Below are 15,099 nucleotides of genomic sequence, written 5' to 3'. Positions count from 1 at the left end.
TTGAAATAAGGAAGTAGAAGTCTGTTTCCGGTAAAACCGGAAGTTGTAGAGATCTGGAAATATTTTAGGGAGAAAGATCATTGTCTCAAACCCCAATATGCAAATTTTCAGCTCAAAATTATGATAACTTTTCCATAAACGTCTAATAGGCCATCCCGGTGAATCACCCTGTATATTACGGAACTACCAGGTCAGCAAAGAGCTTCACTAGAAAAGGCACTAAAAGAAGATTAATCAACTCACCCCATTCTGCCTCAACAGCAATATCAAAAACTCCCACATCAACACGTAGGAATCAGGATCTCCGCACACGTCCGAGTTGGAGCCCACGTTCTTGATCTTGTTCTCGCAGTATTCAATGACAGTCTTCTTGTGCGTCACCCCCTTGACCAGAGGCCCCGGGTACTGCGACAGCTCCTTGTACTCGTCGTCGTTCTGCAGATACGTCCCCAGGCCGGCCAACTCCACCAGAGCCGGTTGGCCATCCTGCGGGTAGTTGGGAAGTACCTTGACCACCCGGCCGCAAGCAATGGACACCTTGGTGTGGGCCGTGGGGAACTTGGCGGGCGTGGTCCTTCCGGCCTTCACCGAAGAGTCCTCCAGAATGAAGGAGTCGGTGGTGTCCTTCTGTCTAGAGTAGCTGCGAAGGAAAACGCTTGAATACAAGTCCGTTGGTGGTTGAAGTGGTTAGGTTTGAGGTTAGGTTGTGTTATGTTGGTGTGTTAGTCGAGTGGCGACCTGTTCAATGATAGGAGGACATTATTATTTGGTGCTTTTCTTGATGGATTACACTTCCAGTAAATGGTTTTGATTTGGTGTGCTGAATTGGGAAATGACGATTTTTTTGTTGTAGCAGTTCTAGTTTTTGATATACATACAAATTTGCTTAGTGAAAATGACATATGCTCCCTCTATCTATGTTTATTACTCTGAAGTTTTTCCTGATGGGAATCTATTATTCCTTATGAGAAACTGATTTTTTCAGCATAATCATCAGATTCTATGCAAAATTTCACTGTTGTTTCACATCGAAAGTTATGATGCTTTGATGAAAATGAAAGGATATGTGGCATCCATTCGTCTCTAGCTGCTGTAGTTCCAAAGATCCCATTATTTAACATTTAAATCACACTGTACACATATCTGTATGTGTGGATAGGTGTAAACCCTGTATTTTAGTCAACCTTCTAACTTTCTTATTCCAGAGGCAGCAAAGCGCCATCTCTTTCAATTTGTTCCTCGCCCTAAGATCAGATGATGTAATTATCATACACTTATCGCAGTCAAGATATATGATGTTTCTTCTAGACAATTGTATGGCATTTTTCTTCAAACTTTTTTGATGAATTTCTAACTCAAGCTTCAGCACTGATATTAAAGATTTAGCCAAGTCATAATACGGCTTCAAGCCTAAGAGGACAACGACAAGAAAGCCTGGAATTATATGAATTGAAAAAAACGTTTAGTCGCTTGAAACAAAGCTCAATAAAGTGTATCTCAAGAACTAGATCTGATAGACAGAAATCCACAGTTTTTTACAGTTTTACGCTATTAAAATCCTTATAAATGTTTCAGAAACAGCACCAAAACATAAAAAGCAATTCCAGTTAGTGTTCAAATGAATTAGTCTGAGTTAGGTATAAATTATTTTGTTAGCATCAATGTTACACCATGAATCGACAATTTAATCTACTCAACATGTTAATTCAAGCAAAAAAGTGATAGAATCCAACTCGATACAATGATACAGTACATGCATGTTCTAGCAACATGGAAGTGTTTGTTTGCAAGCATAAAGATAATCCAAACATTCAGAATAGAATCTTTGTATCCACTAACTACGGTTTCGTTCAAAGTTCATTACAGAAAGACGATATCAATATAAAATACACTTTTTTAATAGCCCCTTTCAGTTTTCTACTCAATGAAACCCAATATACAATGACTGTTGCGATTTGAATCTTTTTCCTCATAAAATTATAAAAATAGTTACGAAAATACGTGAAAGGACATTTTTAACTATCATTCGTACTTTTGTATATTGAGTAACATCGCTATCAATAGATCTGCCACCTATTTAATAATTGTTTTGATATTAAACTGATAATAAAGAAGAAATACACAGGTGATAATATCATAGATATGATAAGGAATATGAGTTTGGAATAATATCGATTGATATTTCTAATAACAAACCCATTACTCAACAAAAAAATATTATGACTGCCTCTGAAGGAATCAAATTTGTTTTATGACAAGAATTTTGAACCAATGAAGAGAAAAGAGTATGATAGTAGCTTTGAAGACCAAAATATCAGTCTCATTACTTTCAACCTAAGAAAAAATTGAACTTACTCTAGCCAATGAAAGATAAATTAAATTTTAAGGTTATAAACTTATGCACCACGTTGAATAATGGAGGCACTACCTAGATTCTACAATTTTTCCAAACTTAAATCGACTGGTAAAACATTTCCTCGAATCTATGATATCATCACCCACAGTGTTGGCCCAGCCTGTATATTAATTTAGGTTAAAAAACGGAAAAATCGGATCTCTGATTTTAGCCCTAATTTCTGTCAATATCTTCAGGTGGGCCAACCACATTAAACTAGTACCCTGTTAAACCTACTACTGATTACAATAATTTACAGTGAGTTTGCATTCGATGCTTCTCAGATGGCAATAATTTTTTTTTCGAGGGGCTCACCTAGATTCATCCAGGTCGTAATGACCTGATATACTATTTGTTTGGGAATCTCTGGCGTAGTAATCTGCCATGTATGGCACACTTGACGCATGACTATAATAGCTCTGCCTGGTAAACCTAGGGATAATTCGAAACAGTTGAACTTTCACCTATCACTCGATAAAACAAAGTTTGAAAATTTTCAAAACATTCATAAAAATACTCTTCGTTACATACATAATTACTTTGCTATGAATTTATTTTGGAAAAGGCAAAGTTCCGAAATAAAAGTAAAATATTCCATTAGACTTGGAGAATTGAAAAAATTAAAACAAATTTTTTAGCAATTCGTAAAGATGATATTGGAGGTTATGAACACCAACTTGTTTTGTTAGGTTAGAGATTGAGGATTCTCAAAAATTCCTTTTTTCTCTTTTATAATAAACAATGTAATCTGACAATCAACAGTTTTTCTATTACTTCAAAATGATGAATGAGAAATTATGATTTCAATTTACTCAAAAGGTGTATTAGAATGATGTTACATGTTATAACAGCACAAAGTACCTATAGGCATGAAGAGCGAATTGAATTCTTAGGAAATCTAGAAAAAAAGATGATTATTTCAAATCGCTAAGCAGCAAGTGTTGCTCTGGACATTTCCAGAGACATAATGATATGATCGAAAAAATTGCTGAAAAACAGTGCACAGAAGGAAGTGGTAGATCGAGCATTCAAATAATGCATACGGATCACATACTACACAGGGTGTACAATGAAACACTTTTTACATTTAACATTTCTTCAGATTCGGCTCAGGTGAAGATTTACAAGAAATCAATGGTTTTTGAATGGGCTAATGCTCCCCTGTCATATCGAGATAGAATTATACCTCGATGTTTACACCACAAAAATTAGGTTAGATTCGCATTATATCAATCAATTGATATAATGCAACAGTCAAAATGCATATGAAACAAGGTTTTATCATTCTATATCGAGCGATTTTGTGACAGAATTCCAATTTAGAATCATTAATTCTGAAGCAGTTATCTTACTCTGTGAGGAAATGGATTAACTAGGACTTTGATTATACAAAATAAGCGCGGCAACATTGCCTAAGCTGTGTTCAAGGCATTTCCTTATTACGGGGTGGAAGCATGATTAATGCTTGGAGAGAACACGTCTGATTATCAGATGAAGGTTCGGACTCAAAGCAATAGTTATTTATTATACAAGGGAAAAAAGTATTAGATTTTAGCTCGAGGTTATGTTGTCTCCCGACGCGAAGCGGAGGGAGACAAAAAACCGAGAGCTAAAATCTAATATTTTTCCCGTGTATAATACACTATTTTTTTCTGTGACAGGAAAAACAACAATTTAATAGTGAAAGAACATATTATTACAATATATTAAAGTCAGAATGTTATCGATATGAATTTTGAATTTTTAAACTAGTAAGCTGCAAATAGACCTGCGTTGCTAAGGGAAACTTCAAAGTAATCAAATATCTGTCAATTTAATTTTGTGATTTGTTTCAAAAATTGCGAACTCAGTAATAATTGTTTAGTAGTTATTTTGTTGAATAATATAAAGTTAAAAAATGTCTGATTCCGAGTTTTCTCTGACTCCACTGGAGTTGATAGAAGCAGCGCAAGTAGCGTCACGAAAATTATTGCCAGCTAACTCGCGGAAAATTTACGAAACCGCGTATTCAAGATTTATGGAATGGAAAATGAAAAAGACATGCAGTTCTTTCTCGGAGACAGTGTTATTGGCTTATTTTTCGGAATTGTCACAACAACAAAAGCTATCAATAGTGTGGTCGAATTATTATTATTCCTTTATCTATATGTAGATAAATATATATCCGGGAAAAAAGTACTCACTTTTTTCCCGGGGAAAAAAGTAATTTCGTGAAAAGTCATATTTTGTTACCTGTCAACAGAGATAAAATGTCAAATTTTTTTCCCGTCACAGAAAAAAAACAGTTTATTTTTTGTTTGCATACGGATCACATACTACACAGGGTGTACAACACTTTTTTCATTTAACATGTCTCCAGATTCGGCTGAAGTGAAGATTGATAAGCATTCAATGGTTTTTGAATGGGCTAATGCTCCCCTGCTCCATCGAGATAGAATTATACCTCGATGTTTACACCACAGAAATTAGGTTAGATTTGCATTATATCAATCAATTGATGTAATGCAACAATGATGAAACAAGGTTTTATCATTCTATATCAAGCGATTTTGTGATAGAATTCCAATTTAAAATCATTAATTCTGAAGCAGTTATCTTATTCTGTAAGTAAATGGATTAACTATGACAAGAAAAGCGCGGCAACATTGCCCTAGCTGTGTTCAAGGCATTTCCTTACTCAGAGGTGGAAAGGCTGGCGTGTATTGGTGTCACAGGAGCTATGCGCACAGCTCCCACGGCAGCGCTGGAGGTCATACTAGACTTGCCTCCCTTACACCTACATGTGAGGAAATGTAGCCTGCTCGAAGCAATAAGAATTTCCCTTAATGGAAAGCTCCTTCCTGGAAACTGGGTTGGACATATGAGGATACTGAATCAACTAGATTCAAACCTCCTCGCAAAACCATCAGATATTATGCCAACCACCTACGATTTTGAAACGCCCTTTGAAACGGTTATAAATGACCGTCCTAGTGCAATAAGTCTCGTAAATCGTCTGGACAAAAAGTCAACCATAGGGTTTATAGATGGATCAAAAACAGAGAAGGGCACCGGCTTTGGGATATATGGACCTAAACTGAGGGTCTCTAAAGCCCTGGGAAGTGAGCCCTCGATTCTACAGACCGAGATAATGGCTGTTTATGTATGCGCCCAGGAGTGTCTCAAAATGAACCTCAAGGGGGCGCATATCTACATCACCACGGACAGCCAAACCACGCTGAGATCCCTGGAATCGTGTTGTCAGGGGTCTCTGTTGACTTGGGAGTGCCGTAAGGCAACTGGCCAGAGGAAATAAGGTGACTCTACTATGGGTACCAGGGCACTGTGGGGTTGAAGGAAATGAAAGAGCGGATGAACTTGCAAAAAGTGCATCAAGGTTAAGACCTGCTGGACCTGAGCCTTTCTGTGGGATAGGAAAAGACCAATACAAAGCTGCGGTCCAGCTATGGGAGTTGAACAGTAGGACAATCCACTGGACTAACACTCCTAGACTTGCTCAGTCAAAAAAATTCGGCCAAGGCCCCTAAGGAGGTTGTCAATTTTATTAACGTCGTTGACGACCTCCCTGGGTTTCTATGAATGAGTAGGGTAGTTTTTTTTTTTTTTTTTTTGTTTTTTATCAATCAATAATTAGTGAACAAAAGATCTGCATGGTTGCAGTTCCCGGAAGGCTTACCGAACCAAAACGACCCCAGTTCAAATAATAATAATATTCAGAGGTGGAAGCATGTTTAATGCTTGGAGAAAACACGTCTGATTATCAGATGAAGGTTCGAACTCTAAGTAAAAACATTTTATTTTTTTATTCAAAGAGATATTCAATATTTATTTCTTTTAGAATACTAGATATCAGGCAAAAATCCTTCTATGGGGGATTTCAAGTTATTGCGTATGAGTATTTCCTTCCTACAACTGCAAGAACGAAGTGAACATTCAAATTGTAAATACAAGTTTTCCAAAACATTATTGCGACACTTCGACATTACCACCTCCTCTGTTTTATTACAGGTCAACAGTAAATAACATTTTTTCTTTTTCATTATAACATCCAATTTCCAACTAACAACAATTTAATGAAAAACTGTTATTTATGGCATCACCTGACGTTCTAAAGCGGACGAAACGAGAAAATTTCACATACCTGTCTTTGGCCATATCACCGTTAACAGAACTCCTACCAGAATGTACCGAAGACCTGTCTTCTGGGGCGTAACCAGGGGGATGCCTGGCAGCGTGTTGCTCGTAATATTTCCTGTATATCTCAGCGTAAGCCTGCGGATTGGTCCTGCGCAGATTTTCGTAGTACTGGTATTGGTACTGTTGGTAGTATGGGTTGTAGGGGTCGTAGCCACCGTAACCCTGAAAAAAAAACAGGTATTGAGTAGGTTTGGTAGGTTATTTTGATACTTCTTTAGGTTAAAGTTCGTTCTGAAAAGTATCTGAGATACTAGCTGCTTTTAATAATAAATGGAACTAAAATACCCTAACTCTTATACTTTTTTAATTTGAAGTTTCTTCTGAAAAGCAACGAGATTCTAGTTGCTTTTAATAATAAAAATAACTAAGATATAGTAACGTAACCCAGAAACATCAAAATGCCTAAGATACTCATTTAGGTAACAGTTCCTTTTGGAAAATATCTGAGATACTAGTTAGTCTTAAAGACAAAAAGAACTGAGATATAGTAATTTAGATCATTCAAAGTAACTAAGATACTTCTTTAAGTAACAGTTCCTTTTGGGAAGTATCAGAGACACTAGTTACTCATATCAATAAAAAGAACTAAGTAAGATACAGTAACTGAGATACTTCAAAGTAACTAAGATACTTCTGTAAGTTACAGTTCCTTTTGGGAAGTATCAGAGACACTAATTACTCATAACAATAAAAAGAACTAAGTAAGATACAGTAACTAAGATACTTCAAAGTAACTAAGATACTTCTGTAAGTTACAGTTCCTTTTGGGAAGTATCAGAGACACTAGTTACTCATATCAATAAAAAAACCAAGTAAGATACAGTAACTGAGATACTTCAAAGTAACTAAGATACTTCTGTAAGTTACAGTTCCTTTTGGGAAGTATCAGAGACACTAATTACTCATAACAATAAAAAGAACTAAGTAAGATACAGTAACTAAGATACTTCAAAGTAACTAAGATACTTCTGTAAGTTACAGTTCCTTTTGGGAAGTATCAGAGACACTAGTTACTCATATCAATAAAAAAACCAAGTAAGATACAGTAACTGAGATACTTCAAAGTAACTAAGATATTTCTCCAAGTTACAGTTCTGTTGGAAAAGTATGTGAGATACTTGTTACTTTTAAAAATAACGAGAACTAAGATACCTTGAATGAACTAAGATACTTTTTAAAGTTACTGATCGTTTTGAAAAGTATTTGAGATACTTGTTACTCTCAACAATAAAAAACTAAGATACTGTAACTCAGATACTTCAAAGTAACCAAGACACTTCTTAAAGTTACTGATCTTTTTGAGAAGTATCTTTTGAGATTTATTATCAAGATTGACTATTACTCTTAACAGTAAAAAAAACTAAGATAAACCAACTCAGATACTTCAAAGTAACTAAGATACAACTTTCCGAAAGCTCTGATTGGGTTGTGCGATGAACAAGATTAACAATACTCACAGGCATGTTGTAGGGATTATAGGGATCCCTGGGTCTCCTGTGCTTATCCCTCTCTCTATCTCTAGCAGCTGGCCTATCTCTCCTTCGATCTCTGGAGTCCTTTTCGGACCTCCTACTGCCCCTGTACATGGAGTCGTGCATAGAATCAGATCTACTGGAAGGCCGGCTAGACCTTTCTTCGTTATCATAAGAATCCTCGTATCTATGATAATATTCATCTCTTTTTCTCCTGGAATATTAGAAGTTTAAATATGGAGTTATTGATGTTGTTAGTATGAACATAACTGTTTATAAGTGAGCTTGATAGTTATCAACAAATAATTCATTTATTGGGTATAATTGTTAATGCATCTTCAAGATATCAATATAAATTATTTGTGTCATTTGTTTTAGTGTTTACCTCTCCGATATTAAAAAAAATGATTACCTGCCATCTCGTTCATACTCCCTAGGGCTTTCTTTCCGTCTCCTATCTCTCTCCTTGTCCTTCCTCAAGCTATAATATTTTTTATCGTAATCCCTATCTTGTTTTGTTTTATCACGTTCGCCATCGCTGTAATAATCTCCACTATCGTCATGATTTCTATCTCTGTACTTCCTTCTTTCATAACGTCTTGCTCTAGACTCAGGCGAATAATTATCCTAGAAAAAAGGTCGTGATGATGTACGTGTAGTACTTTTTTTCTGAAATCAAGTCTGCGAAACCAGTACGGAAGGCACTGGCAAAAATGACATGGTTTGTACATTAGAAAATGCGTCTTAACACATTGAGGATGTGCTGCAAATTTCATATAGATATCTAACACTGTCATATTTTTTGACATTTCTTATGTCATTTGTGTTCAATAGGTTATGTAATATAATCATGAAAGCTGAAAGCTACACGCTTCAACAATGTTCAAGAATTGTTAATTTGTTTTATCAAAACTCTCGTTTGTGAATACTGGGAGAACTTTCAGATGAATTCATGAACAACATTATTCAGTTAATCGACCCACTGTTTGTTGTATTGTAGACAAAGTAGTGGTATAGTGGATAGACGTAGAAAAATCTGAGCTGATATGGAAGTAGGTAACTTACCCTTTCTCTCCTATCATCTCTCCTCTCCCCCTTGTACCTCCTGTCCTTCCTATCTCTAGGCGGAGTCTTGGCCCTTTTCTCAGTCTCACTTTCTGAAGATTCCGGTCGACTGACCTTCTTTCTAGGCTCGGCTTTGACACTGACTTCGTTCGTTTCGTCTGACGAATTCTCTCCTACAGTGAGGTTACGCACACTGGCTACAAGAGAACCGATTTCCGACTCAGTATGTTGTCCTACTTCCACATAATCGTTTGTTTGTTCCTTAGCCTTCCTGCTTGTTTTTTTCCCACCGTTAGTAGGTGAAATACTTGATCCTGTAATGAGCGAGAAACAAATGGGTGAGATTGATAAAAAAAGTAGAAAACACTACAAAATAGTATATTAGGTACCAAGAATGGTTAGCATGGTATCGATCAATGACAATTGTTTGTCGACGACTTCATTTAACACTACAATCTGTAAGGATGAATCGAACAAAGCTACTGTCAGAAATATAAAATGAACAGACAACTGACACTTATGACAGATCACCAATCCAAGAACATCAATAATCCCACAAATACCCTCTTTATAATTATTTGATTGACTTGGTCGATACTTGAGGTCGATTTCCACTATTTTAAAGGGTTATCCATTTTGCTTTGACATTGTCATTATGTCTGGAATACAACATCGATTAAATGTCCTCCGTATTATCTCTTACAGGAGTCGGTCCTTGCGAAAGTCTGTTGAACACGCCCATTGGGCGTGTTAAGCAGAATCAACAGTTGTGGAACAGTTGTCCAATATTCTATGAATTTTCTGCTGAACACATTCTATCAGTTTCCATCAGTCGCCATCTTTGGTAGCGAATTTATTTTTTACTACTTTTTGGTAACATGTTGAGTAACTGACTTTAGTGACAGTTGTGACAGTGATTTTGAGACGAAATTTAAATATCAAATATAGCAATAATGGAAACTGAAACATATACGTTTATTAACATTCTGAAATGTTACTCTGAATAAATTTCCCATGTATTGAAGAATAAAATAGTAATAATACTGAAAGCAAACTTGGAAATTAAAATCGATATTATAACAAGAAATTGTCACTCATCATAACATAACCTTTAAGAAGGACGCACAGAACCTATTACTGTCAAGAAAAGGAGTAACCCGTCCTACAGGGAATACTAACGTTACCAAACTGATACCTATCAGTAGCATTGTAAAAGGGCTAACCTTCAAATAAAAATATGACGCTTCGGATGACAGTTCTGTGTGACATATGTCATTGAAACAGGTCTGAGAAATCCGCAACATGGATAACCCAGTATTATGTAAATAACAATTGTTTCGCTAAACGAATAACAGTTATTTCAAATGTAAGCAATCTGAAGAAGCTACTGTGTAACGAAACAATCGTTACTGACATAATAAAATAGTGAAAATCAGAATAACTTGTATTTAACATATTCTAATCATCATTAAACATCAGAAAAACCATCCTACCTCTGGGCATTTCCCCTTCGTCGGCCGCACCGATGGTTTCGGACCGATCAGAGGCGCCAACACTGGGGAGAGTTACTTGGTTCAGTGGCGCAGAGGTTGTGGGGGGCGTGTCTGCGCCGATGGTAGCCGATCTAAGCTGAGGCACTCCGCCGAACTCGGGATCGGAGTCTGGGACATTGATATCTTGGGATTGGAAAGTCGACTGCCTGGTCGAGTTCTCCGGAGAGCTAGATTCGCCCGGCACCATCCTGCGAAGACCGTACGGGAAGTTGATCGGCTCGAAGGAGCTGCTGAAATTCATTATCATCAATTAAAACCAGAAAAAAAAGATAAAAAAAAAATTACGCCAACCAACTCCCACATTTAACCTAACCTAACCTATATAGCAACAGTGTCTTACTTAGCGCCGTTCCCGTCGAAGCCAGGGTTCGAAGCGTCCTCCGAACCGTTCTCGTTTTGCTCGTTCTGTCCCAAAACCATCCGGCTGAGACCCGGCGGAGGCTCGTCGTTGCAATTCTCCACGTTCCGTTCCATCTGGTCCAAGGCACGCCTCCCCACCACCTCTAGGCGTGGCCTGTCGAGTATCTCGTCCATTAGGTAGTCGGTCATGTAGTCCATCCGCACCTGTGGAGGCGGAGCTTCGGCTATGCCGCTCAGGTGACCGGTCTCCAAGTATTGATTCCTCTCGGTCATGATAGTTTCGCTGTTGCCAACCCAGGGCTGCTGCATGGGGGCCTTGGGCGCCGGAGGTAGAGTCGGCTGCTGGGAGTAGAAAGAGAAGATTAGTACCTAGTCGAGTTCGAAGGTAAATAGGTAGTATCGGCATGCATCATCGGAATCTCTACTAAAACATATGAAAAAAATTTTAGAGGTTTCAACGTCAAGATAACATAGGGTAGGACGTGTCAGTTTTTATATTTTAAGAAGTTTATTCTTATTATAACTGAAGTCACGCTATTCGAAAATAATTGAATGCATCTAACTGAAATTGTAATAGCAAAACTCTAATCTACAGAATCTTTACAAGTGTTCAACAAACATAGATGTTATCATCTTCAGAAACTAAAAGTAAATAATTAAATTTGTAAAAACATGTACTGGGTGTCTCAGACTAATAAGCAAACTATTTTTTCTTCTGTATATTTCAATATCTTTCATTGTGCCCACAAATATTGTATTTGAATAGTTCAACAGTTTTAAAGAGTGCAGTTTTTGGATACAAACAAGGTTTTAAAGTTTGTAAAGTTGCTATGGATAGCTTGTTTTAAGGTCTTAATCTAAATCTATGACTTCGGTATCAAATTAAGATTGATTTTTACTGGATACTTGAGCAGAAAACACCCACTCATCATGTGAATCGCAAACCTCACTAATGTTCAGTATTAAATTGAGGAGATAAAAGTTTTTGGAAGAACACTTCCGATATCAGGCAAAGTTTATTGTTACCCCCTATCTTGAAGAATATCTCAAATCATCAAAAACTAATCATGTAAATACTCTCTGATGTTCTCCACTTAGTCTGTGGCCAGCTTGGTAATTGATTTTTCGCATATTATTTTCAATAATTTGGAATCGTTCAAAGAAAAAAGTGATTTGAAATGTGTAGAAAACAAAAATCGAATTGAAAATACTTTTTTCGAAAACTAACTCAAGAGCACGATCCTTGAACTCAAAGGCAAAAATCAAGAAATCAAATTTGAGAAAAATAATATTATTTTTAGAAACTTGTCAATTTAAAATCGTGGAATGAAGAGCATGTAGTACTAGAAAGATATTGAATATAATAAATTTTACCACACATTCCTATATAGTTCCTGATTTTTTTTTTTATTTTATTTGCATAAGAGACACAGGTTTAAATGTCTATGCTAGATTTTCATAAAAAAGTTTATATTGATATTTATTAAATAATTCTTCTCTGGTGCAAATGAATCCAAACAAAGTCACTTTATTTCATCCACTGTAGAATTTTAAAAACTGTTTTGTTGTCATGTAGATATAATCGTAGCAATTATTTTAAATGAATTGCATAAGGCATTATGCCATAAAATTGACCTTGTTTTGATCTTTGACAAATTAATCACATTAAAGAAAGACTTATCAATATTTTATCTTTTATCATGATGAGGGTAGCTTGGAATTTGTTAATCAGTTTAAGGTTATGTTTTGATCAATCAGATCTGTCAAAGTTGGGTTAGGTTATGTATCGTGCATTTAGATAAAAATGGGGTCAATAAAGTTCAAAAATGCTGATAGCAGGTCTTGGCTCTTATTATAAATATTAATATTGCTTATATCAATAACATTCACCTCTAAAATAATTGTGTTATCAAGTTTGATGGTTTGTTTTTGGATTCAATTTGCAACATCAAAAAAATTGCTATGTCAAAAATTACAAGAAATTGACATTGAAGATTGAGAAATATGATATTTATTGAAATTTATTGTAGCACCTTCGAAAACACCAAAGAATAATGTAATCGTAACACATTTTCTCAACAAATTTTAATTTATGTCTTGTATAAAATAGAAATGGTTACCTTGAAGTGTTACTTAAGATATGGAAGGAGGTTTGGACAATGAGATTTGTCAAGTATAATAAAAGCTAAACCATAAGTTTGAAAGCTTCCTTTGGTCCTATTTGTGTAACTAAAATTGAAATAATTTTACGCACACAATAAAGTTCTTCAACTTTCAAAAAAAAACTACTACTCTATTACCTAATTTTGCATGATTGCCTAAAGAAGAGCATAGTCTGTCCATCCACTTACCATTGCAAAAGGTTTTTCAGCAGCCGAATTAGACATGTAATCCGGTTGTTCCGAGTTTTCAGGCGGTGTTTCTAAATTGACCGACTGACTAAAATGCTGTGAGAAAGCATGCTGACGAGAAGAGTAATCATTTGTAGGGTTAGCATTCTGCACGAACTGATTTGATGGCATGGTGTTGTTAGTATTTTGCATCTGTGCAGATGCTCTCTTAAACGGGTTCGTTATATCTTCTTGAGGTATCAAAGGAGTAGTTGCTTGAGGCGCATATGTTTGAGTTGGAATGTATTGCATTTGTTGTACCTGGGCCAAACTGGGACTACTGTTCCTGACTATTTCTCTATTTTCAGTGTACGGATAAAAAGGTGTGACATTTTCTGTGGAAAACTAGAAAGAACAGCATTGTTAGTTCAAATCAGATGATAGAAATTGTTACATTTAGAATGAGGATTAGCATACAATCTTCAAGCATGTGAAATGGTGTTGAATCTTAATGAGTTTGATGTTTTGCAACAGAGACCTCATTCCATTTTAATATTTGAAAATAGATGAAGATTGTACACAAATTCGGGTATGTTATTGTTAATGTCATTCAAATGAGTACTGGCAATAAGGGTAACCACAAAAAGTATTAATCCAATTCAAAAAAGCATAAATCCTTCAACTTTTCATTATGGACTACTTACCACTTGATTTGGATTGTACATAGGGACTGGTTCTGATGGCGGCCCCGTGTAACCAGGGCTTGGGGTAGTGCTTTGTCCCCTTTTCCTTAACCACGACATCACTGATAACACTTAGACCACACAACATCCATAAAACAGAACTGAAAAGCGATAAACAACTTTCACTTGGGACCCTGAAATACTCCACAATATTTCAATGAATTTCTCTTCAAATGATTCAATATTGGACGAGTTACGATGCTCAAATCATCGATTTTTCAGCATTCTTCACGAAAATATTCTCCATATTAAAAATTAAGATTGATTAATGAGAAAAATAGTCTACACAAACATCAAAACTAGAATGTTTTCACTGACACTTGAATGTCATGATATTTCGCTTCTGTCTGAAAAATCAATTATGATTTCATTGTTCACGTTTGAAGAAATACATTAAATTATTGCTTTGTACTTCCTGATTAATTCATATTTTTGGAATCCCTGGATAGGAAGCCAAATTAAAAAAAAAATAACAGCACCCACTCACAGAACAATAAAAAGTTTTAAAGGCAGTTGGAGACTTTGCTATTGTTTCTATTCCTCCATTTCTTTATAACAATCTATAAACTTTTTACATAATTAGATAATTTCAATTTGAATACCGAAAATATGGAAGTATTTTCTTTTCCTACGTGTACGTCAGACGTCACACCCCACCAATCCTGTTGTCATTGAGTGTGAATGAGATAACCAACATTAGAAAGTGAAAACGTGATATACAAAAAATATTGAAAAGGAAAAATTTGTATGGAAAATAACCTGTTTTTTTTTATTTTTCCTTCACATCAGCATAGGAATAGGATAAATTCAATATTTGGGAAAGCGACATCTCATTTGCGTCTGCGTCAAACTGGAGACAGCCGAAAGACAGATATGGCTACGTTCAATATAATCTTATCGTTTCTTTTTCAAAATACTTCTTGAATTTTCTATGATTGTGATAATGCGATTAAGATGTTTCGAAATATGTCCGGTCTCCATTCC

General features: G+C 35.9%; 1 protein-coding gene across 13 annotated transcripts in view; it reads right to left on the bottom strand.

The window, feature by feature from the left end:
- The window catches only part of LOC123671044 (protein transport protein Sec16A), a 36,210-nt gene extending 21,315 nt beyond the window's left edge, over positions 1-14,895 (bottom strand). For 4 of the 13 annotated variants that reach the window (XR_006746044.1, XM_045604689.1, XM_045604688.1 and 1 more), the window contains exons 1-11: positions 14,603-14,785; positions 14,077-14,216; positions 13,394-13,777; positions 11,023-11,384; positions 10,623-10,912; positions 9,130-9,443; positions 8,477-8,691; positions 8,050-8,278; positions 6,537-6,754; positions 2,711-2,827; positions 244-640 (exon numbers count right to left, since the gene is read on the bottom strand). Coding sequence is in view for 7 of the 13 variants with exons in the window: in XM_045604689.1 (XP_045460645.1) it covers positions 244-640; positions 2,711-2,827; positions 6,537-6,754; positions 8,050-8,278; positions 8,477-8,691; positions 9,130-9,443; positions 10,623-10,912; positions 11,023-11,384; positions 13,394-13,777; positions 14,077-14,175 (2,625 nt within the window). In the remaining 6 variants the exon portion in view is untranslated. Of the gene's footprint in view, positions 1-243; positions 641-2,710; positions 2,828-6,536; positions 6,755-8,049; positions 8,279-8,476; positions 8,692-9,129; positions 9,444-10,622; positions 10,913-11,022; positions 11,385-13,393; positions 13,778-14,076; positions 14,217-14,602; positions 14,786-14,874 lie in introns of those variants that run through there. The other 9 variants (XR_006746047.1, XM_045604690.1, XM_045604691.1 and 6 more) reach the window with 6 other exon arrangements.
- Positions 14,896-15,099: the final 204 nt, after the last annotated feature.

The sequence above is a fragment of the Harmonia axyridis genome, chromosome 1, assembly GCF_914767665.1.
Source record: "Harmonia axyridis chromosome 1, icHarAxyr1.1, whole genome shotgun sequence".
NCBI lineage: Eukaryota > Metazoa > Arthropoda > Insecta > Coleoptera > Coccinellidae > Harmonia > Harmonia axyridis.
This window is presented reverse-complemented; position numbering and strand designations above follow the sequence as displayed.